This window comes from Mycteria americana, chromosome 8 (assembly GCF_035582795.1).
Source record: "Mycteria americana isolate JAX WOST 10 ecotype Jacksonville Zoo and Gardens chromosome 8, USCA_MyAme_1.0, whole genome shotgun sequence".
Taxonomy (NCBI): Eukaryota; Metazoa; Chordata; class Aves; order Ciconiiformes; family Ciconiidae; genus Mycteria; species Mycteria americana.
The window spans coordinates 14,110,502-14,135,747 of NC_134372.1; the positions used below are offsets into that span (position 1 = coordinate 14,110,502).

The 25,246-nt window shown below is 38.8% G+C and overlaps 2 protein-coding genes across 8 annotated transcripts; one reads left to right on the forward strand and one right to left on the reverse strand.

Annotated features, from left to right (window-relative positions):
• Positions 1 to 481: 481 nt before the first annotated feature.
• Positions 482 to 14,613, reverse strand: SLU7 (spliceosome associated SLU7). Of its 5 annotated transcripts, none has more exons than XM_075509867.1 (16): positions 14,465 to 14,613; positions 13,720 to 13,896; positions 12,933 to 13,086; positions 12,553 to 12,633; positions 11,796 to 11,960; positions 10,210 to 10,275; positions 8,553 to 8,600; positions 7,922 to 8,071; positions 7,546 to 7,643; positions 6,060 to 6,127; positions 5,716 to 5,855; positions 4,604 to 4,765; positions 3,989 to 4,093; positions 3,719 to 3,793; positions 3,362 to 3,466; positions 482 to 2,376 (listed from the first exon to the last, which is right to left on the reverse strand). In XM_075509867.1, exons 2-16 carry the CDS (start codon positions 13,881 to 13,883, stop codon positions 2,197 to 2,199), a joined length of 1,761 nt encoding a protein of 586 aa, XP_075365982.1. In that variant the 5' UTR covers positions 13,884 to 13,896; positions 14,465 to 14,613; the 3' UTR covers positions 482 to 2,196. The 5 variants fall into 5 exon arrangements, with proteins under 5 accessions (XP_075365982.1, XP_075365980.1, XP_075365981.1 ...); XM_075509865.1 differs by having other exon boundaries at positions 7,922 to 8,074; XM_075509866.1 differs by having other exon boundaries at positions 7,922 to 8,074; positions 14,446 to 14,511.
• A 135-nt stretch (positions 14,614 to 14,748) lies between these two features.
• Positions 14,749 to 18,926, forward strand: PTTG1 (PTTG1 regulator of sister chromatid separation, securin). Of its 3 annotated transcripts, none has more exons than XM_075509871.1 (6): positions 14,749 to 14,912; positions 15,790 to 15,892; positions 16,200 to 16,378; positions 17,306 to 17,399; positions 18,241 to 18,390; positions 18,769 to 18,926. In XM_075509871.1, the coding sequence occupies exons 2-6, from the start codon at positions 15,811 to 15,813 to the stop codon at positions 18,846 to 18,848; spliced, it is 585 nt and encodes a 194-aa protein (XP_075365986.1). In that variant the 5' UTR covers positions 14,749 to 14,912; positions 15,790 to 15,810; the 3' UTR covers positions 18,849 to 18,926. The 3 variants fall into 3 exon arrangements, with proteins under 3 accessions (XP_075365986.1, XP_075365988.1, XP_075365987.1); XM_075509872.1 differs by having other exon boundaries at positions 14,767 to 14,928; XM_075509873.1 differs by lacking the exon at positions 15,790 to 15,892 and having other exon boundaries at positions 14,765 to 14,912.
• The last annotated feature ends 6,320 nt before the right edge of the window (positions 18,927 to 25,246 follow it).

Genomic DNA, 25,246 nt, shown 5'->3' on the forward strand with positions numbered 1-25,246 from the left:
ACAAGAGTTTAAATCTGAACTTTACAGGGTGCCTAGACTGGTGAATTATTTGTTCTTCATTCTAAATTGCTCTTTTCAGTGTCATTTCTGAATTGCCTCCTTTATAAAGAATCAAGTGTCTAGCTACTTTTAGAAAGTATCTAAATAGCTCAAGGAGCTGATAACATGGACCCTTCCGACACCTCATCTTCCCTCAAATTGAACTTGGCACTAAGACAACAGCAGTTGGTAGCTGCAGCTGGAGGTATGCTGGCCAGAACTTCAGATGTTACAGCCTTGAGAAGAATAATAGTTTACAGTTCAGCTAAGTCAGAAAAATCATCCAAGGACAGTTTGCATTCGGGTCATACCAGAGGATCTCTGGAACACAGTAAATACTCAACCTAAAATGTTGATCCTCAATGAGAGTATCACAGATAGATAGTTTTAATATAGAACTACATTGCAGAATAACGCAGAATTTCCATTATTAGCATTTCTGTATGCGAAATTGAAATACTCAATCCTCAAAGCAGCTGTGAAATCACAAACACAACACTTAAATGTGTTTATTGTATGTAATTACTTGTGGAAAAGAGCAGTTTTCCCTTGAAATTATCCATAACCTAGAAAGGCCAAGACACGAGCTGACGTGGAAACCTAGCAAATGTGAGTCACTAGTATAGCAGAAGGGAAACTATATCCCTAGTATTTTTCTCCCTCTGACTGTCTAAATCCACATTGTTTGTGAAAACATAAAAGCAATTTCTGCAAAAGCTGATTTCTACTCTTTAAAGTTTTTCCTTTCTGGTACTTGGTTATATTAACAATTCCACCCCCAGATCTTTGATCTCACTAGTTGGTTATATTTTTTTGCAAGTGCTAGGAGGATTTTAAAATCAAGTTTTATAAAATAAAAGTCTGCAGTCAGATTTATAAGTCTTATAAAATTCTGCATTCAGAATTAGTATTTCTGTAACAAAAAATAAAGGGGAAGCAAACTTGGAGAAAACCTAAAAAAAAAAGGAAACCAGCTTTACAGGTGGAAATTACAGGTACCACATGTTACAGACATAACATACTATTTCGTTTTCTTCCAGTAACTTCCTTCATTGTTTACAAAGTGGAAATTGTAATTAGGTTCTTAATTTTAAGAAGAAAAGCCAGGATTACAAAGTCTTCCTTGTCCTACCATTAATATAACCACATTAAATGTGGTTATAAAAGCCATGTTTAATAAGACAGTTTAAGCCATAACAGAAATAATTCTCAAACCTTCCAACTCTATGCTGTGAAGTTTTTCACCCACTTCTTCAACTTTTAATAGTTAAAGTGGATAACTCCCAGTTTAAGGACTAATACTGCCAAACACAAAGCACATGCTGCTTCACATTATCACAAGGTATTAGAGCCTGACACTTTGTATTACACCATGTAACAGGATTCTGGAAGTTATAAGGGTAAGATGAATACTGTTATCAAACAGAAAACCAAGAACTCAGATCTTTGCAACTGAAATTTATATGTTAACATCTGCAGAAACAGAATCAGAATTTAAAAGCCCTACAGTCAGCTTCTCCTAACCTCTTCATTAAAAAAGCTGGACAGCATTTAAGACCTTTACATTAATTTAACCAAAATTGTACAAAGCAATCAATTTTTACATTTCCAAAATACTTACTACAAAGTGATCAAGAAAGAAACTATTTCTCCTTTTAAACCCATGTGACAGGCAACTCCCTTTACAAATAAGAGGCTTCAGTAGCTGTATCAATTTGTTTTTCAACAAGTTTTGTTCTAGATTAAGTGACACCTGCTGACCATTTCTTTTGCGTAGTCAGTTTTACTGAATGTATCATGACTTTATGCACATATTAGTTGGCCAAACGAACCTAGAATTCCAGCCAATATCAGATCTTTTCCAATAAAGAATTTACAGAGTAGGTGTATATATTTTATATATACATAGAATTCTATATATACAGGGGTGTGTGTATATATATATTTGTGACTGTACACATACACACATATATAAAATTGCTGTAAGTATTGGACTGCTTATGTCTGTTGAAAGAAGTTTTCACCATCTTCTTTGGTGCAAGAAAAGGTCTCTGCTATTTCTGACACTTATTAGACACATGGAAAGTAAGCAAGTGTCTACAGAGTTGTAAACAAGTATGAAAAAAGTCTTGTGTATTGGAATGATTTTCACGGTGACTACTGTCCAAGAAAAGAGGCCATGGGATCATCAGGTCTCTGACGTTTCATTCTGTATGCTTCCATTTCCTCTTCTGTTGGCTCCCTGGTTTCATATAGGCTGTTGTATGGTCTCTTCCTCTCATCTAACTGCATGATTTCTTTAACATGGAGAAGACGAGCCTCTTCTGCATTCAGTGCCTGAAGTGAAAGCAAAGAAAAAAAACCCACAATGAAAGTTAAGCAAAAGAAACAATGAAAGTTTGTATTACATTCTAGCATAATGAACAAGCAGCAGGAAGAATGGTGGGATAAGCAATGCGCACCTGCCCGGCCCACTTACAGCACACTTCATTTAATGCTTATTTTTTAGTGTTTAACATAAAATGATGGTAAAAAGATATTTAGCAAACAAGATACTTTAATCTCTTTCCAATTGCCCAAATCAAGTAAGAAACTCCTTGGACTTGCCTAAAATGTAGTCATGATCCAGCAAGTAAAAAAAGCAGATAAGCAAGCACGTGATCTTAGGGGCTTGGGTTTGGTTTCCGCCCCCCCCCCCCCCCCCCCCCCCCCCCCGTCAGGGTGCTTTTTGAAATACGTATTATCCCATTCCTCAAACTACTACTGTTGCTTCTTCTTGCTACTGAAAAGAAGTTGCATTTGTACAATGCTTTGATTAACCATAGTTTAACATTAGTTTCACACTCTGAATATCCAGAGGCAAGCTGCTGTGCTTGAGGAAGGGCTGTTAGCATCAGTCAGTAGATAGCTTGGTAGATGGATTTATTGCATCAGCTGTGAGACTGGGCCCAAGTCTGGGATAAAAAGTCTCAAGTTAAGCTTTGACAGTGCCTTTGATCTCTCCATCAATACCCAAACCATTGTGTTCCGCAATGTCTTTTATAGATCTACAGCTGTAATAGGTGCCTAGAAAGGAAGTGTTCTAAATCTTCTGAACTCAGTCTTCCAAAACTAAATATTTATTGCATGTTTGCCTGAGAAATAGGGAATGTACTTTAGAACATCTAACAGCATTTTAAATTTGCTTTAGCTTAAAATTAGCATCAAAGGACATCCCACAAAATACCACAAGAACTGCATTACAGGCTTCATAAAACTGACATAGTTGTAAAATATATTTCAAGAACTTTTTGCTACAAAACCACTGAAGAATACAGTGCACCTTTTTAAGTTTTTCTTGCTTCTTTTTCTCTTCACCCTCACTATCTGAATTTGAGCTCTTCTTGTGCTTCTTCTTTTTCTTCTCTTTCTGTTTCTCTTGGTGGATCTGTAAGGTGGAAAACCAGCTACTGTTAAGATTCAACTTGCGAACATTAGTAATGTTCAAGCCATTAATCCCAAGCATCTATTAACGCTATTTGAGAGCTTAGTTTTCAGTAGATATTAATGACCTAATAATGCAGTCTAAAAATTTTCAGACTCATTATGACTTACATAATTTTGTAGTTATAAATATCTTTCCATCTCTTAAAATGCTGAGGAAAAATATCTGCCTTCCTGAGAAAGGGAAACAACCTACCTCCATCAGTGTTTTGGGTTTTGTCACATGTTCTTCCTCCCTGGGTTGCTCTTCCAGTAAGCTTGCTTCAGTACTCTATACAATAGACAAGAAGGACACCCATTTACTAAGCACATTTGAAAGGGGAAGAACAACAAAAAAACCCAAACCCAAAACCTCAAACCCCCAAAAAACCAAAACCCCCCAAAAAAGCAAAACAGTCTAAAACTTAAGGTAGGAAGATGAATGCTTTTTAGCTCTTTCCAAGTGACTAAACAAGACAATACTTACAGCAATTTCTTTCCCAGCTTCTCCTGTACAGTATGAGTACTTGACAAATGAGTGGCAGCATTTGTAACCCCACTTGCCTTCTTTCCAGTATGAACCCCAAATGCACTGCAAGAGAAGACAACATAGCAGTTATGTCCACAATGATACTTCCATAAGAGACAGACTGCAATTTATTCTTGAGGTTACATTATTATAATTATTATAATTATATTATAATAATTATATTATAATAATTATATTATAACCTGATAAATTATTCAAACAATCCAGAAGGGAAAGTTATGAGAAATACTTTTGCAATTTTACATTAGCCTTACAGGTACAGTTTCAAAAAAGAGAAAAGCAACAGGATGTGGTCAACTCGTATTCAAAGTCAAAGGGAAATACAGTAACTTCCCCTTCAGTTTAAGATTGTCATCGCAACTCCTCAAATTCACATCACAACCATGACAACTTGAATTTCATCCTTAGTAGAAAAGTGAGAGTGTCACATTTGAGACAGGAGAAATTTATTTGCTGTATTAATTATACTATGCTGTATCCTACCATACCTCATTCCCTTCCAATGGGAAGGAATCTATTTTTTAAATAATTTTTACATAAGCTAGAGCTTACTGTATGGTTGTTGATCTTTACATCCTCTTCATATTTAGAACAAGCAATAGCTTTCTCTTGTCCTTTGATGACTGTTCCATGTCTAGAGTACTCCACGTAATCTTCTGTTTGAGCTAACAGCAGTTCAGCTGGTGGGGCATCTAGATGCTCTTGTCCTCCATACTAAAATGCATACAGAAATGACATATAATAGTTTTGGAAAAAAACCCCACCTTTTATACAGTTTATGTTTCAAAATCTTCACCCTCAGTACCTTCTGAAGAAGAGACAAAAGAAGTGGATGGAGACAGTTTAATCTTTAGTGAATAGTTAAGAGAGAAATACATCTCCTCCTATGACCACTGTGGTGGTTTTTTGGTGGTGGTTTGTTTTGTTTGTTGTTTTGGTTTTTTGGGGGTTTGGTGTTGGGGTTTTTTTTGTTTTTGTTTTAATGCTTGGAGGGTTACAACAGTGGTATTCCTCACTCAAAGCAGGAAAACTTTTCAGACCAAACCAAAAGGCTCTGGTATAACCACAGCAGTACTTCCTGTCCCCCTCCAAACTTGAATGTTGAAGGTTAGAATCTAAATGGATTATTTAGTTCTTTATCAGTTGTCCAAGAAACCAGTAGCAAAATATAAAATAAATATTTATCTAGAAGACTGCACCCAAACCTCAAGTCTGAAAATTCTGCTTTTCACATTTAAGAGAAAAGAAAAATTAAAAATAATTTTGAGAGACAGTTACTTGGGTATTTTATAAAAGATACCACTTCTAAACAGCAAAACAATTTTTTCAACCACTTGTGTTATTTAAAAAGAAAAAATATCTAAATTTCCACTCCTCCTACATACTGCTGTCAGATTTTTCAATGGAGAAATTCTGACACTTAAGGGAAGAGCTCCCAATAATCCAAAGAAATACCAGTGGATCTTCAACAGTTCCCATATTAAATAACATAATGAATCCAATTGATGAGATAGTGTGTATAGATATAAAAATATTTTTATAAATCTCAGCTGCTGAGAACAGCTGATGCATTTTCACACAGCATTAGTAATCTTATTTGTTCCCCAAGACCTAGACTTCAAATTCAACACAGTTCTTATTAAATAAAACCAAATGTCTATTACCTTCTCTAGGATGCTTTCTTTCTGCTGTGCCTTGAAATCTTCTTTTTTCACTTTAAAGGATTTATAAAGTAGCTCTAATTTTGTAGGGTCTGCTTGAAGATGAACTTCAGAGCCTTTGTCATAAGCCTCCCATGCAAACACTGTGTACACAAGAGGTTTCACTCAATATTTATTCTAAACCTGACACGTGCATTCACATTACTATCTTTAATTCTGTAGTAATTTGAAAGAAAGCCTCGATCTAAAAAGATTTATTTCTCTTTTACAAGAAAGAAGCATTGTTAACTTAAGCCTTTTAAGTCCATTTCCTCAAAAAAAACCCCCAAAACCCAAAGCTCACTTACACTGAGTCTGTGCCATTGAAATGGTATCTCCAGTGTAGCGAACAAAGTTGTCACCTGCGTAACCAACTCTGCAGAAAAGAACAATATGATTCTTAGCATTCAAGTAACGTGATTTCCTTTAGATACAATCATAGAACACCAACAGGAAAGTAAAAATTCTCCTTTCTGCCCTGAGAGTTAAGAATGGAGGGAGCAGAAGGAGCATTCAACTCAATACATGAAATGAAAGTCTAGGCTCCCCATAGAGTCATGAAAGCAACTTGGAATACTTGATGCCTATATTTACAGAGAAACATCTTACGACACAGACCTGGAGCTTTGTCTGGGATACCAAGTACCATGAGTCAAGTTTGCATCTAATTGCACAATAAATATGCATGAATGGTAGGTGATATTCTAGCATAGTGATTCTCAGCTTTTGGATTTGTGAATCTCTCCTCCCACCCAGACCCAGTGTATCTTACTGGGTTAAAGCCTGGAAATAGCTTTACTGCTCTCAGTTACCTTTTGCATGCCCCTTGAAGAGATTCACAATGAGTGTATCAAACACAGGTTGAAAAATCAAACAACATTAACAACCCAATTTCCCACACTTTTCATCTCCCACTCTGAAAAATTTACAGTCTGCAATGCTGTGGCAGAAACACAGATTCCACAAAGGTCAAATTATGACTCTGGAGAGAAGTGAAAGCACCTGCATTTAAAAAAAAGAACCGACTGGCATTTTTCTAGCTGGGGGCAAGGAGAGGCGGAAAGGGCATTATTTGCTAGCATTTAGCCACTGCCCTTCTATTTCAGGCAGCGAGCTAATCCAATTACTGTACTCTAAATAAATGTTTCTACTCAGAGCTTGTCTACTCGGTACATCCACAGCACTACACAGGTCACGGCAGGGTCACAGCTCAAGTGCTTGACTCGGGTTTTAAGTGAGACAGCCTTATGTGCAGCCAAAAGCCAGCCTATGGCATTCTTTAATTAAGTTGTCTATCTAGACAATGCCAAAGCTTTCAGACCTTTTCTAAGGCAGACTCCACTAATATATAAGGAGCTTTTGCTTCTAATTCAGGCATTTAGTTAGGTACCACAGATACTCCATGCTAGTCTCCAGTGCTGAATGCCTCCAAACAAGCAAGGGATGAAGTTTAAGATTTGGTTACTGAAATACTTTACATAAACATCATTATTGTTTACAGGTATCATCTCGAGATACAGCAGACTAATCCTTGTACAGATCATTACACTAAACGGTGGTCCACATATCCCTCAAGATTAAGAGCCAGTATTACTAAAATACCACTTTTCTATACTAAAACAAAAAGTACTGCTAAATAAAACAATTTTTTCCATGTTTACTACTACTTCTATCCATAACTGACTAGAGATTCATTAGGAAAAGGACATACAGATAAAAGAAAATACAAAACTATTAATCTCATTTTTAACAGAGTTTTGTTGGATACACAAGCATGACCCTGTTTTAACTTACTCATCTGGATTCTTGCCTGTATTGGCATACGGGTTCTCCCTCATTGCTCTTGTTTTGGGATCATAATAAGCAGAGTTTGGATCTAGATTCCTCAAGTACTAGGAAAAGAAAACAGCATACAAGATATTAGATATTTATATTTTAGAAGAACTGAAGTTACTACTGTATCCCCCAGCTTAGACATTTTAGAAAGGTGTATCTGTGTAAAAGGATGACCTTGACGAAGTTGTAACATGAGTAGGAATAGAACTGAGAACAGGCCTTAACCTCCAAATCCCAAGACCCATATGCAAACTCATTAATAATTGAGTGTACAATTTTTTGAAATTAATTCTCATGAATACAAAAGAACATCTGTAAAGAATTCTTTACTCACTTTTGCAATATCTTCCCGAATACGTAAATTTCGAACTGTGATACGTCTTTTAGAGTCAAAGTTCTGCCCAGGCATATCAATGTCATCTGCATATTTATCTTCATCTTCATCTTCACTGTTATGATCTCTTTCCTGAGGAGAGATGGGAAACTTCTAAATTCACTCTAGAGACAAGTACGAGAATCTGATTTTAGTGGTTTCATTAAAAATTCTGCAATCCCTGTAGTTAAAAGTTAGCATCATTTACTGGGGCTTAAGTGTGCTGTTATGCTAGTAACATGCTAATCTAACATTCAACAATTTTCAGAAATACTCTTGTTAAAGGACTTGACTTCCTCATATGGAAACAGTTACAAAAACGTAACTGTGATGATATTAAGAAAACAGTTACCTTGGGCAAAATATACCACATATTAAAAACTAGTTATTGCTTGCCTCTCTAAAGTTTGACACCACACAGGAGTTAAAACAAAACCAAAACCCCCTCTATGAAATCCAACAACCTCTGCCCAAAAGAACAGGCAGCGAGTGGCATGAACCCAACACTGAAACCCTGATTTTGTTTCACTGTTCCACTAACTACAGGTCCTTTTTTCTGCCCATGGTGTGATGCAGTGGGTAATCATCTTACTGTCTGTGAATTTGGTTCCTCTTCTCCCCACTGGTGTCTTGGGGAGTTCTGCAGCAAACAAAGAGCACATCAGCAGAGAAGACAAGATAGTGGAAAGAAGAAAGATGGCAGGGAGATAAAGAACAATCAAAGCAGAGCTTTGATGCTGGACGCAAAATACAATTTACCTGTGGCACAAAATGCACAAAGACTGCTATATTTTGAACGTTCTAGGAAAGAGCTTGTAAGTGTCTCTATTACAGATGCACGTTCGAGACCTTTTCACTGTATTCCCAACTACATTTCCAAGCCTTTGCAAGAACGGCAAATTCTAGAACTGTCACTGTTATTTAGAGCTTGCTATGCCTTTGAACACTACTGGTTTAGACTATACTATTTCATGTCATGCAAATATAACCAAGATTCAACTCTGAAAGCTTAAAGAAAATAATTAAGAAGATATGCATATGCAAGTATTTAGTTAGGATTGACAGGAATACTGAGCATGAATCAGAAGCTATAATTTAATCTGGAGAAACATAGCCAAATTTTTTTTTTTTTTTAACTTGCTTAGCCTCTAACTTGAGACTACTTGCAGTGGTAAAGATGGAAACAACTATGACTCCTGGAAGACTGACCAGCAAATTGGCCAGCACTGACTATGCAAATTGCAATCAGTCTTGGTCCTCTCCATCAGAGATATTTCGTATGTTTCAAACATACTTTTCTTCTTTCAGCTCCATTTTGTTAGGACTAAGTATATGAAGCCAACAATGTTGCCTTGTGGTGAAAACAGACATCAAAAAGAGAAAGGAGCTTTTCTATCAGGAAGGTCAGAACGCTGTAGTTTGTAGCTCCAACCCAGAACGCTGGGTTGGAGATTAACTTCACTCTGCCATCTAGCGACAAAATGCAACGTGACAACCTCTGGAAAATGGAGGCCCAATTGGTATGTAGTCTTTCGCTTGGTGTTTTCTTTCCTACCATATTGATTAAAAAAACTACTTCTGATCAGTAGCAGCCTCTACTTTTTCCTCATTTTATAAATTTAGAATATTATTAGAAATGCCTTTTAAAATTAGAATTTTATAAGAGGAGCTTGTAGAAGTTAGTGGAAGATGCAAACTCTGCAGAGTTATAAGCCAGAGGGAAACAGATTATCCTCAGCCTTCAAATAACCAGAGACACTGCAAATAGTAATAGCAATGACTGAAGAAGAAACAAGTTTGGTTCTAAGGTAAAAAAAACCCCTTCCTATTCCAATTTATACTAAGCATTACTAAAACAATCCACAGTCACATAATAGTCATTACCTCAACATTAGTCAGACATAACAATCTTTAAATACAAAAAAACATTTCAGTACATAAAACTACTACATGGAAAACAAGTTTTTCTGACCGAAAAATCCACGTCATTATTTTTAGCAAGAATAATAATCATGCAGAATTTTTGCCAATAAGGTGAAAACAAAGCCACTCTCATTTGAAAGAAGATGCTTCAAATTCTTGAATGCGACACAAGAATACGCTGGTGCTAGGAAAATCTTTAAATTACTGAAGGGCATAAAAAACAATAGCAGACCCTGTATAGAGAATAAAAGCATCAGAGAGCAGAAATAACCTGTTGCATTTGTATTTGGCCTAAACAAAAATAAATTAGGATTTAGTTTACTTACCACTTGCTCCAGCTTTCCTGATGCTAACTCTTCCTGAAGCTTCTGGGCTTTCAGTGTACGTTTGGCCTGCGTATCATGAAAATGCATTTGTTTTAATATTTCTTTTTAATAGCAAGTGTGTAGTATTACTTATCATAAGCCTCTCTTGTGACTGCTGCCATTTAAAATGTATTCCTTATTATAAAAAAATGAGGTTTTAATTCTCTGGGTGCTTGTAACAAAATCAGCAGCCTAGAGCTTCTCTCCTCTACTCCTATGCTTTACCGTATTGTTTTTTGAGCTTCAAGGAAAGGAACCTATATATACACTAACCATTTTACTATTTTATATTATACTATTAAATAAAACAGTTTACTAGAGCTTATGGAGCTATACCATTACTACGTGCATCCTAATTTAAGAAAGAGAGGACTTATTTTAGTTCAATAGTGTTTAAGAACAAACATGTTTTGTTATTGTGTCCTCATAATCTAGCTCAGAACTTCAGTGCTTAAGGTACTTCATGACTGATGCTGCAAGCATTTATGTTTCATCCAGGAAGCACTGAAGTCTAGCATCTAAAGTGAGATTCTAAAGCAGCAAGTAGTGAATTTTTGTATGCGTTTGACATCACAGAACCACAGAACAGTTGATGTTGGAGGTACCTCTGGAGACCGCCAAGGACAATCCCCCTGCTCAAAGCAGGCTTGCCTACAACAGGTTGCCCAGGACAATGTCTATGCAGGTTTTGATTACTCCAAGAATGGAGACTCCCCAGCCTTGCTGGGCAAGCTGTTCCACTGTTTGATCACCCTTACAGTAGAACATTTTTTTCTTATGTTTAAACAGAGTTTCTTGTATTTCAGTTTGTGCCCACTGCTTCTTGTCCTGTCGCTAGATACTACTGAGAAGAGTATGGCTCTGCCATTAAACACTCCCATTAGACATTTATACACACCGATTAGATCACATTTAGCATTAGCCTTCCTATGCACTATAGGAAAATACTGAGGACCAGGCACTGAAGGGAATTAGTTAGGCAACTAATTACCTTTTGGAACTGGTCTAACATCCAGCCAAGGTAGTAAACTACTTTTTTTTTTCTTCTAAAAAGTTAAGAATGTCCACATGGATCTGGTGCATTCAGATAGAAAGTTAACTGTAACAGCAAGGTGCTGATCTGCATAAAGACATGTACAAATAGTCTACTGCTCCACCATGGTAACAAAAAGGATTCATAAATAAAATAACATGAATGAGGTTACAAAATAGATACAGATTTATCAGCTCTAATACAGCCAGATAATAAATTCCTTTCTTGCCTGCAATTCAATCTGCATCTTAGGTAATAAATTCTAAGGCTTGTCTATTAAAAAGTAAGCAATCTGGAGAGACACTTCATTTGTTGTACAGACCCATACTCAGTTGCCAGTTCTGATCTGAATTTTCAGTTTAAGCAAAGTCTGCTATCAAACACAGAATCCACCTTGCTTTTTCCTTATGAATACAGCACAAGGTAAATATTAGCAGTGCACATAACAAACGTTCCTCCTCCCAGCCCAGCCAAACACTGAAGCTTTCCCCAGTAAACCATAGCACCTACATACCAAATCAACCTTGGAATATTCCTCTACAATCTTCATGTGCTCTTCTGGATTATAACCATTCCAACGATCTCGCTTTCCATCATAATCAAACATTAGTTGAGGCTGCACATGTTCATCTGGTGCAATATTCATGCCTGTGTATTTTGCTCCAACCTTCCTGGGTCTCTGAAAGGAAAAAAATGGTTGGATCAGGCCATTAGACTAAAATATGTTACTCACTCAGATATCCCTTTAAAAACAGTATCCATTGAGCTCTTCTAAAGCCAGTTAAATTCAGCACTATAAGTCTGTGAATTGTAAATAAATGCAAGTAGTTCATTTCTGTATTTTAAAGTAGTGCAACTGACTCCAAACCCCATCAATTTCTAACTCTATTTTCCACAGTTAAGAAAGCAATTAAAATACAGTTTCTGGGGATGGCTTCTAGCTGATATGAAACAGAAAGACAGGCACAGCAGCACTTGAGTTAAAGCAAATTAACATGAAGAGCTAAACATTTTCACCTATTATTGCAGCGCTTATCACAAACAGAATTGATGAGCAAACCCCTGAATAGTAGCATTTTTTCCTTTCATTTTTCCTACATAACAATTTCTTTAGCAATTTTCAAGGCACCTTTCAATACTTGTAACCTTTTTCAAAACAGCTTTTTCAAAACTAGTAATTTTTATTTTATCTATAGCTAGCTATTTTTCACTAAGATTAGAATTCACATTGTTTTCAAAACCATTAAAACATCAAAAAAAGTCAAGTTTACCTCCATGCAGTCTTTCTTTTTGTGTGTCAATGCACCACAGTTCTCGCAAGCTCCTTTACGATATCTAGTTGCTATAGCATGCTAAACAATAAAAAAAGAAAGTGTTGTACAAACTTGTGGCAAGATTCATATGTGTGTTCCCAATAACTAATTCATTTTTTCAGTACAACTAAAGTATGTGTGGTCTACCCAAACCCAGAACACGTTTTGATTATTACCAAACACTGCAATTTGGATGCTGAATAAGAATTCCCAGCTCCTGTCCCTCTCAAAAAACATGTAACCGGAGTTATGTCTTTATAGGGACTCAATGTTTCTTTTCTTATTTTCTCACAAAATCAAACCAAATCTTTATTTTATGACAAAAATATTTTGCATACCTCTTGAACTCCTCGCTTGTACCAATCTCCTGAGGAGCTATACTGTTTCTGCTTCTCTGGCTGAGGTCTCTGATGCTTTAGTGTAGGTCTTTTAGAGGGATCTATGTACCATGGTACTGAGGATATGTACTGAGGAATATGAGGATTGATATCTCTGTAAAAGATGTTGTGTAATAAATACATGGCATAGGGAAAAAACCCACAACTTAGCCTAACAACTCTCACATTAAAGTTCAGTGCTTTAGGAGTGACAATAAAATAATGAAGTTGTTACAATGCATTGCAAAATAAGCTCTAATTTAACTAGATAAACACAAACTTTCATTGAGATTTTGTTGCCATCTAATTCACCTAAAATCCTGACTCCAAATCAAATACCTTATTCTATGCAGTGTTACTGAGCACAAAAATAGTAACATTTCTCAGAAACAACGAGCCTTGTAAAAGCAGAGAGGGAACAGATAAGGTACGCAGTAAAGTTCCCCAGTACTACGTTTTGGACACTTTTAAAGTACCACTTGGAAGTAGCCACATAGATGGGACATTTTAGCAGCACTGTCAGTGGATCACAGTAGATAAACACTGAACCTATAGTTTTTGGAAAATATCTGTTTTCTGAGGATGAGTGGAATGTTAAAAGCAAATTCACAAAGTTCAACTATTTACTTCTACAATGACTCATGTAGAAATCATGTATCATCCTCATGATTATTCTGTAATCACAACAGGAAAATAAGACATTTTTAATCAGTGCCTTTAGAATAACCATAGCTTTAATAAAACTTACTTTCCTTCTTCATCCACTTCAGCAGGTGCATTTCCTAGTTTTCTTTGTTCTTCTAGTTCCTTCTTTTTCCTCCAGTCTTCCCTTGTCATCTTCTTTGGTTCCTCCAGGCTTACATCATTTGATCCTCCTGAAGAAGTGGTGTTTGTTACTGTCCCTGATGCCATTTTCTTTTTTCACCTGTAACAAAAAAAAAAGAAGAAAAAGCCTTACAGATCAATACCATTTGACAGCACAGTTCTTCAACGTGGTTTTGTATCATTCAGTTAAACCAGTAACACTGTATTATGCATTGACATAGATCTTGTCACAAAAATAAGTATCAGTGCTGGGGAAAAAAAAATCTCATTAATGTTTCTCTTCTCTAACTAATATGATACGTGATGGGGACGAACAGCAGCAGCTCTGCACGCAGCATCAGAACACGCACTATCGGGCCTTCCCCGCCCGGACTCGCCCACTACTGCACGGGAGGGCAGGGCCCACGGACACGCCGGGGCTGCCGGAAGGCCCCACGAGCCCGCCGGGGCCCCGCACAACTCGCAAACCTAGGCCTACGCGTACCCCGAAGGCGAGGCCCGAGAGCGACTGCGAGGAAGCAGCGCCCCACCAGGGCCCCAGGCCCGGCCCGCGAGGACGCGGGTGTTTCCTCGGCGCCCAAAGCGGCTGCTCAGCGGCCGCCCCCCGCTCAGGCAGCCGATCCCCGCCGCCCTCCCGGACACCCCCTACCTCCGCCGCCCTTGTTTACCAGCTAGGCCGCACCGCCGCCCCACAATGCACCGCGGCCCCGCCTCGAGCGATGCCCCATCAAGGACCAGTCACTGCCAGGGGCGGAGCCACGCCGTCGCCATAGTAACGCGGCGCCAGGGCCTGCGGGGCGGTTGCGGGCTTGCCCCTGCCCGGGCCTACCCCGCCCCCGGAAATCAGGGGGTGGAGCCGCGGGGGGAGCAGGTGAGGCGGTGCGGAAGCGGCGCTGCTGAGCCAATCGGCTGCTGAGCGTCGGTCGAAGCAGCCAATGGGCGATGCGGAGGCGATTTAAAAACCTGCCGGCGGTTAGAGTGCTGGGTGCTGCGGCTTTGTCTTCTGAGGTGGGGCGTCTGCAGCGCGGCTCGCTGCGCGACCAGAAACGAGTCTAGCTCTGCTTTGTAGGTGCTGTTGTCCTGCCTCGCCGCTCAGAGCTGCCGGTAGTTCCTGAGGTGAGCCCTCGGCTGGGTAAGCGTGGCTGGTCGGGAGGGCTGGGAAGGCGGTTGGTGTTACCTGGTTAAAGCTGGGGTCTCCTCTGAGTGCAGGAGAAGGGAGGGGGCTTCTGGAGCTGTCACCAGAAGGTGGCTTAAATAAGGGAGGTGCTGAGATCTGTGGCTGTAAGTCTTGCTTTGACTTCGTGCTTAAGCTTTTGACTTCAGGCTATACCAATTAAAAGCAGCTTTTTCTGCAGACCTCTCTTGAATGAGGAATCGCTTGCCCACCTATGTAATAGCAGTGGTAAGCTCCAGTTGGGAGCTGCCTGGCTTTTCTTAACAGTGCAAGGGAGTGCTCTGATCTGTTGTCTTGGATGGGGCTGAAAACCAGTAGTGAAATAATCTATTTGTATAGGGTGTCCTCTAATAGTTTCTTTTTCTTGTGAAAAGATGTCTCTGCTAGTAAAATAACTGGTGTTACTCTTGGCTGTTCAAGTGCTACAAGTTGAGCTAAGGACTGGATTCCTGAGCTAGGAGATGTATTCTTTTCTTGTATTGAGGAAACAGTTAAACACTACAAAGAAGTAACAAAGCAAACCAAAGGTACTAGATCTTCCTGTGTAGGATTGCTGGTGAGATCTTGCTGCTTTCCCAAACTCATACAAGCTCCTTTAGGACTATGAACCTACTATGTACATTAATAATGCCTTCAACCATAAGGGTCTGTAGCTAAACTACTATGAAATGGTGTGAAGTATGGGTTTGTTCCCCCTCCTCTAGGGACCAGCACATGGCAGCTATGTTGTCTTTAATGTGGTTTGTTTAAAAGTGTGCTGTGGTGGAAGAAATGACAAGAATTACAAGACTTCCTCTTTTTCCTGTATGGGCTTTCCAGAGTGGTCTCATCAACCTGAAGATGGCAACGCTAATCTTTATTGATAAGGAGAATGGTGAAGCTGGTGCTACTAAGAATCAGCTAAGATTCCCTTCAGGATCTTGTGCGTATATGCTGCCCTAAGCCAGTAGGGTATCAAGTGAAGTGCATAAATTGTGTTTTGTTATTCACTGTTTTGAACAGTAATAGCTTTCTATTCTTAGATCTACTTATCTAACCAATTCTAAGCTTGTCAATTACTGTGAAAATAACTTTGTGCTTTTGTCATAGATGGGGCTTATGCTCCCGAGTTATAAATGGTGAACAATGACTTTTGACAACTAGTTTTCCAGCACATGCACTTACTGAAGCAAGCTTTAGGGTTGATATGGTGCTAAAGTTTGCTTTTTTTTCTTCCCCCCATTATCTAGCAAAAGTCTTATCTGAAAGAACACAAGTTAACACTCCATGTGCTAAAAAAACAATCAGTACATCTCCAGCCACATGTCACTCTGTCAGAAAGGTTCTTGGAAATGTGAATAGAACTGAAGAAGTCACAAGCAAGATGGAAAAGATAAGACAGAAAAATCAGCCTTGCACTACAAACAAAGTGAGTACAACACCCTTCGGGGGGGGGGGGGGGGAATGCATAGTTTACCTGCTGTTGTGGCTTAACCCTGGCAGGCAGCTAAGCACCACACAGCTGCTTGCTCACTCCCCCCTCAGTGGGATGGGGGAAAGAATCTCAATCCATGAGTTCTCACTTTTACTCTTCCAATTAAGACAATTTAATAATTAAAAATCTCAAGGAAAACCAAAACAAATTTCTTAACCACCAGCTGACTGATGCCTTGCCAGTCTCTGAGCAATGGCAGCCTTAGCAAACTTCTCCACCAGTTTTCATTGTTAGCATGATATCGTATGGTGTGGAATATCCCTTTGGTCAGTTGGGGTCAGCTGTCCTGGCTTGGTCCCCTCCCAGCTTCTTGTGCACCCCCAGGCTACTTGCTGGTGGGGTGAGAGGCAGAAAAGGTGTTGGTGCTGTGTAAGCACTGCTCACAATAGCTAAAACAGCTGTGTGTTATCAACACTGTTTTCATCATGAATCCAAAACATGGCATCATATGAGCTACTAGGAAGAAAAATAACTCTACCCTAGCCAAAACCAGTATACCTACATAGGCACAAGGAGTACAACAGCTTAGGGGGTACCTAATGGCAAAGAAGTGCCTCTAGAGAAAATAGTCTGAGTTAATGTCTTGTTCACATGTTAAGTATCAGGAGTTTAGTATTATGAGCCTAAATGTTCTAGTACAGTGATTTGTTGCCACTGTATATAGTATTGCACTACATACTCAACTGAAGCATTTGCCTATCTCCAGCTTATTTGTGTTGAAGGTATTAGAATTTAGGCATAACTGAATACTGTATGGCAGGCATTCTTGTTTGTAGACCTGTATAGTACAGAAAAGCCACTACAAAGGTGCTACAATGAGAAACTACAGTAGCTCAAATAATGTGATTTTCTCTTTTTAAGATTACTGAAAAGATTGCTGGATTAGAAAGCTGTGATGCAGTGGTTGAAGAAGACTGGCCAGAAATAGAAAATATGTTTCCTTTTGATCCTCGAAGTAAGACCTATTGGTGTAATTATTAAAATGAACAATCAGGTTTTCATGAGTGTTGACATTGTTGTAAGACTTTGGCCAAGCTATTGTGGCAAACAAGCCAGCATTGCATTTCTCTGGAGTCCTTTCTTAAACAAAAGGGTGCTTGCTACCTCTGAAGTACTATCTCATTCTTGTTAAATATTTCTAACTGCAATAGCTGTACTCCAGATATGTAGTAGTCAGAGTCCATTATTATGGTGGCAGGAAACTAGTTCCAAATAACCATGCTATAGCCTCTTAATTAGTTAAAGGGCAACTGGTAGAAAAGTACTCGAAGGAATACTTTTAAGTAGTACTGAAGAGTAGACTTCTCTTAAGAGTGTATGCCAAGATGGTAATTTGTAACTGAAGAGATTCTTACTGCTCTAGGATATAATAGTTGATGATGAAACTTCTAAAGCTGTTCTTAGAATATCTGCAATAGGCTGTGCTATCTCAGTCCTTCAAAGTGTGTCCTTAAACTATCCAGTTCTTGTGGAAGTGAGTGTGCAAAAACTACTGTATCAAAGACTACTTTGGTGTTGGTGAAATATATGCTCTGCTTGATGAAGTTGACCTAGTATAGTGATTGGAAAGAAATTACTAAAAGCTCCTGCTTTACATTGTTGTTATGCAATCTAGTCTTTTGATAAGTGTTAGTATATGAGATTTTATGAACAACTAAGGTGTAACTGCAAATAAATACCCCATAAGGGGGAACTGTTGGATTGTGTTTTGGACCTGCTCCTACTTCATTTAATCTAGAAGAATTTGCAGATTCCCGGGCTACTGTTACTAAACAACAGTGTGTCTTCTCAAACAGACTTTGAGAATTTTGATATTCCTGAAGAGCATGAAATAAGCAAAATCAATCTGCATGGTCTTCCCCTCATGATATTTGAAAGGACATATGACAGATGTGTGAACATGGTTCCTTCACCTGTGAAGATCAAAGAGGTTTCATGGGAGTCTGGTAGGTGGAAACTTGCATGAGTTTCAGTACATACAGTGCTCACTAGTGGTTTGGGAGGGAAGCTTGGCTGTAGTAGTGAACTTCCACTGCTGTCCTAACTACCAGAATAGCACACTAGTATCAAACAGCTTTTGGTGTATAGTCAAGCTAAATTTAACTGATCAACCCTACTAGTACAGGTAGTGGCTTCAGTGATGTTGCTGAACAGTCTCTTGCAGTGCATTGCTAACTGATCAGTCAAGTTGAATTGGCTTATGCAAACAAACTTTCCTTTAGTCATTTAAGAGGCTTATGCTAATCCCCTGGGAGCTAGCTTATGTTAGATTATAAATTCTGGGTTTCATGAGAAACTTGATTTGCTCTATTTCTAACTTTCAGACTTGCTACAATCAACTGCTGACTTCCTTGCTACCCTGGATGAGATCATTGACATGCCACCTCCAAATTATTACCTTTAATGCATATTCTGAAGCTTCTGTTGAGTTCAAATTTCATGTAGTTCTGTATTTTAATAAAGGCTAATCTAACCTGTATAATACTAACTTGTCTACTTTCAGTAGACCCAAGATGTAGGTAGTAAAATAGTGTTTTGAAAAGGAGGCTATCTGACAAGCAATTAAAGCAGAGCCTGGATAAGCTTCTAAGCAAGATTATAATTCACTGTTGTGAACCATATCCAGGACTTAGTACCTGCTGATTAGACTATGTGGTCATGATAGGTTAAAAGGCCCTTCTGACCTCACTGTTTACATAACTTTATCTGTTAAACATGCAAGGGTTAAACTAATCTGTGTATCTAGTGTAAATTAAGTACTAGAGCTAGTACTCTTCTGGAATTTTTCCTTTCTTGAACTTGTTTGCTCTTCATAGTGGTTGTCTAAGATGGTATATGTTGGATTCTTATGCAGCTGTAGACTGCTTTTAATTGTCACAGCATTATGTGGCTCTCACTGCTGGGTACTGTCTGTGCTCTGTGAGGAAAGGCTGGTGCAACCCCATCCTTTAAATTATAAGCACACAGGTTCAATCTTTTCTCTTGCATTGTAATGGCCTCAACTCCAGTTCTCCATCACATAAGACAAGTCAGTTGTAGAGGTAGTCAGCCCTCACTTATGTTAAACTGCTTTTATAGTTCCTAGGCAGTACTCTGATCTAGTTGGATTACAGCAGCCTGAGCTGCCTTCAGCTTTTAGCTAATCCTTAACATGAATTGCAATGCTGTGCCAGAACACAGGTTCTGGTCATCTGCTAAGGTAGAAAGCCTTTCTGGCCTTCTGTGATGCACCTGAGCTCTGAACAGGAGGAATTGCCATGTCATATTTACCACTAGCACACTGTGGCACTATGTAACTGCAAGCAGTGGCAAGACAGCTTTTCAGCTTGCACTTACAGTACTGTCTGAAGTAACAAGAAATATGCTTTAATGATTGCAAGTTGACTAAAAGATGAAAATGCTCTAGCTAAGGAATGGGGTTAACTTGGCATGGGTCAGTGCTGCATCCCACAGTTCTGCTTCTTGGAGGCATGCCATGGCTGCAACCTGACTGCATTTGAAGATGAGGTGTGAATGTGTAACCATACTCCTTTCATGCCGTTGTTTCTAGGAAACCTAAAAATGCAGGCAGAAAAGGAGCCCTTGTATTTTCAATAGGTTGTCTCATTTGCAGGTGCTGAAGGGAATACATTTGCCCTGCTGTCACAGAACTAATAAAGGCTACTTCTAGTCTTGAAAAGAGTAACAGGCAGAGCAGAGAATACCCATTTGCACTGTTTCCTTGTTTTGGATGTTTCCTCAAGACATGTTTTACTTCCTTAATGCTTTTTACTTGTCAGGGGGTAGATGGGCCTTTTGGGAATTGTCCTGTTGCAAATTCTGACCTTCAGTCTCTTAGGACTAGAAATTTGCTGTTTCTGAATTCAGACATCTGGAAGTAAAAACTGGCATTCATTCTGTTTCTTCCTCAAACTTGTTAGGGTATCAGCCAATGTGTTAAATTGTAATGAATCATACAATACCTGGTCTTTATTTTATCTCCAATCTGTTGTCTTTGGCTTGAAAATTCAAAGAATTCATAGGAATATCAAACTAAACTGAAAAAAGATATAATTAAGGAAATTCTGTATAGAGATTTCAGGTTTTGGCTGATCCTTAATTGCATTTTAATAGATTTTGATTCTGAAATCTTGGCCATCTCAGCTCTGACTGAAGTTTGATGGGTGTAGTCTACCAGCCACAGGAGTTAAGCCATAAGAACTATAAAAGAAAGTGACAAAATGCATCTTCCTTTGACTTTTTGTCTTCACCAGTTCAAATGAGCTGGGGGAAAACAGTCCAAGCCCGATTTTACAGATAATGCCTTTAACTAAGGCACTGAAACTGGTTACATAGTGCCATCATGTGGCTGCTTGTTATGCAGCCACACAGGTACAAGTAGTCATTGATATGCAAAACACAAGATAACGTTGTATGAGATACCATAAGGCATGACACTAAATCAACATAAATGTAGGCTGTAACTTTTTGTATGTACAAACAGGCATCTTGCCTGGAGAGACACACTAGTGCTTTGCATGTGTTATGGAAGTTTATCATGGTAAAAATAGGGTTTTTCTGATTTAAAATACTTACTGTTGATAAAGCACCTAGCTCTATTTGAAGCTCCAGAAATAAATTTTTTGTGCTGTGTCCATGTGTGTGTATACATGCACACATGCCCAAACATTTAAAACATGCTTGCTAATTGTAGGATTTCATACCAAAATGGATGAGCATTTGTATAATGTTTGTAAAGCTGATAATTAAATTATTCAGGCCTCTTGGTACTGATAGTTTTTGGGCTTCAAGATCAAAATCTTTTTACTTGTGGGGATAGTGGAATGGGTGTGCAGAAAGCACAGTGTGAGTCAGACTTGGGAATACTGCTGGTCTGCATGAGAATGAATGCTGCTGCAGTGTAGAACATAGGGTAATAATGCTAGAATAAACTAAATGAGTTCACACTTGCATAATCTTATTTTACTGAAATTATTAATCCTTTCAATGTCTAGGGAAAAAGAAATAGTCATAGGTTTTGTGTCCTTTCCTTCACCTACCCCCAGTTTTCTTTTTTTTTTTCCATAAAATTATGAAAGGGTGTTTTGGTTGCAGAAGAACATTTCTGTGGGATCCTTTTTTGGGTGTTTTATCTGATTTTCTACAAATGCTGTCTCTTACAGCTGCTGGCAAGCACCACAAGCCAGTCAAAGTAAGAAGCAATCAAGGTTTTCAACATTTTATCTGTAAATAGTTGAGATCAAAAAGGTATGTTTCATCATGTAGCCTGCCTCTGAGCCAAAACAGGAGTGTTGCTAGGAATCATGTGTATGGGATATAAATCTGTATTCAGCAACACAATGCAAAAATCATTTTCTTTATACTACCACTACAGCTAATTAATATTTAGTGTTTAAAGATTGATTAGCTTTTTAAAGTGTTGGCCATGATCCTTTTGGTTTAAAAGATTAAAAAGAAATAAATGCTAATGTCCAACTTCAAACACATCAATGACAAAACCCAGAGTTAAGAAGTCTCTATAACAGATGAATGGTGATGTTTAACTTCAATTTTGGTTAGATGTTAATTCTCGTCACCAAATTTTAGGTGACTGGGAATATTTTTGTTTCCTACAGTAGGGTACCTCATCTGGGGCTTTTTGTTCTCGTTGGGATTTCTGGTTAATACATGACCAAGTTTTTGCTTTTACAAAGCTTTATTTTGTAAATGTTCATAAGAAAGATCCGTTTGTTTCAACTGGCTTTTATTTTCCCCATTTCATGTACTTTTCAAATTACGTGGCCGGGGTTAAAGGGAAATACATGTTTCTGACTTGTGCGAGAACAAGGCTGTGATGAGACTCAATCTGTGGATTGAGCTTCCTGTTTGCTGTGACTCGAGCAGATCACAGTCACAAAAGCATAATCTGCTATTTAGAAAATGTCAACTGTCTTAGCCTCAGAGATGCAAAACTAGCTGGTGTCAGCCCATGAAGTGCCAGCTTCATGAGACACAGGGAGCCTGGGCGCTGGGAATTTTGCACTGCTTCATGCCATTTCAGTTGGGCATTAACACTGACTTCTGGTGACTGAAAAATCAATTTCCTTAACTGTTTTAATGTTGATATAACATACAGAGCTTTTTATACTTATAAAGTTTTATTTTCTGTTGGGGTATTGTCAGGAATAGATGCAACTTGAGTTCAAATTGGTGTATGAGCACTACCCTGCACAACAGAAGTCCTATTTAAAACTGCTTGTAATGTTTTGGTTTACTTGTCTGATGAGTTTATGCTTCCTGCAAAGACCTGAGATCTGGGATTTTAAATGGATGGCTGTGATGAAAACGAATGCTTGCTTGGTGGCTTGTTCTCAGTTTGAATGAGCCTTAATAGGCCAGTGTAACTGTGTAATGTGATTGGGAAATCTGGATTGTAACCAAGTACACAGAGCAGGTACCTTTTTAGTTGGTTATCACTCTGTAAAGCATCTTCTTTGACAGCATTCTGGCTGTGAGAATCACTTTAAATCCTTACCTGAATTTCTGTAAGGAGAACTTGGAGATTCATACAAAAATAATCTCTTAGCAGGCTGAATAAAATGACTTCAGTGCATGTCAGATAATTCATCCTATTTGTAATGTTCTGGCAGCGGGTGGCACCATGGTAACAGCATGTATTACGGCTTCTCACTCCTGCAACCTGACAGCTGTGGTGTGATGATGTTTGCCTTTGGTACATCATGCACAGTGCAGGCATCTGTAATGGGTTTCATTGCTTCATTAGTGTGAAACAGAGGATAAGAGTCAGCACTAAGGAATTCAGTGTGCCTTTACCCTGTGACTACAGGGAATAGTGTATCAGCCAAGGGCATTTTTATCTTTTGTTACTTAAAAAACCCAGAAATTAGAAGCCTGGAGGCAATTGGTCTCTCTAGGGTTAGCAAAGCCATGAATCTTGTAACTTTTAGTTTTATTGTAGTTTTATTAGTGTTAGTTAAGTACTGTATAGAAATACAATAATGTCCCTCTAACTAGCCCCAAAATGGTACTCACTGTGTTCCCAGAGACACAGGCACTGATCAGATCAACATCTTTATAATGAAGTTATATACACAATATATATTTAGTAACTGGTTGTTTGGGATCTGACTGTGCAAGCATGTGTTTTTGCAGATAACTGTCCAAAGCACGTAAGAAGAGCATAATTGATAAATTTACTTCTAACTGCAGACAAGTTAAAAGAGGGGTGGGCCCATTGTGCTTGGATGATCTACAAAATTAGAGGGAAAAGTTATAAAACAGCCCTAATGTGTATTTTCTTGCAGTCAGATTATGAAGAATGCCAGGATGAAAAAGGAGTGTGCAAACAACTTACTGGGTTGGGTGTTTTCTGCTTTTCTAACAGGTGAGGTAATTTCTCCAGTTAATGAAGTTGGAGGGAGGTTCATGGAGCTGAAGGCACACTTCTAGCTCTAGATATTGTGTTTGGTTTTTTGTGCTAGCCAAATTATTTCCATAAGCCGTATAGAAGGTGGAGTCTTTGGAGGTTATCAGATGTTGGTCTTCAGTGGCTCAGGCTGGGCTTCCTTTGAGCACTTATGCTCAAAATATGTACCCAATGGGTAAAAGCATCTTAAGTCCCTTTGTATCATATAGCCAGTTTAAGTGAATTGGTACAGGCTCCAGTAGAAGTGATTCCTCTTTCTATTAGTCAAGGGACAAAACTGATTATTATGCATAGGGAGAACATATAAAAACTGGAAGAGGGGAGAGCTTGCTTTGAAAAACTGTTTGTTTGCTTTGAAAACTGTTCTGAGTCAGTATTTTTCCTGCAGATCTGAATTCTTTGCTTAAGGGCATATATCAGGTATGTCCTTTGTGTTTGATATCACCATCTGAAGCGACGTGAACCCATCCCAAATACTAACTTTGGAAAAGTTTAAACCAGGAACAAGATCAGACTTTATTTGATCTCATTATGACTAGTAATGATGATTTACATAGCACTGAAAAAAATCTAAGATTCAGTCTGCAAGGATATCACTAACTGACATGTTAAACTTAATGAATTACTGAGGACCCTTAAGATCAAGTAAGATGGAAGTACCATTTTAGTGATGGAGATTCTTTCTTGTATCATTTTTCAGCTACTTAAAGCAGAATTAGAGATGCTTCCTGTGGGATGGTATAATGATTGGTGTAGCTATACACAAAGGGATTTGAAAGTGGGGAAGGAAAGCTTTTTGCATGGGACACTGATGATTCAAAGAATAGCCAGAATGATGCAGGGTAATAGATAAGATGTATGTGGAGACATATCCTTCTCAGTGACAACATTTCCCTCATTGTATCTTGAATTTAACTTCTAGCTCCAATGTGGCCTTAGCCACAGCCCCTTCAGAAGTAAACCTGCTCCAACATGGCCTTACCTCTGGAGGGATTGCAGCCATAGGTGTACCTGCTCTGTTGTGGGCTTATCCATGGCGACACGCTTTGAGGTGCTCCAGCATGACCTCATGCACAGCCACTGATGCTTCAAGGTGTACCTGCTGCGGCATGGACTTATACACAGCCACAGATGCTTTGAGGTGCACCTTCTCCAGTGTGGACTTATCCTTGGGCCACAATCCCTTCAGAGGTATACCTGCTGTGGCACAGACATAACCACAGCCACAGATGCTTTGAGATGTACCTGCTCTGGCATGGACTTATTCACGGCCACAGATGCTTCAGGGTGTCCTGCTCCTGCATGGGCTCATCCACAGGTCATAGTCTCTTCGACTCGAGTTCACACTGGAGTTCCAGCCTGTCTGGTACAGCAGC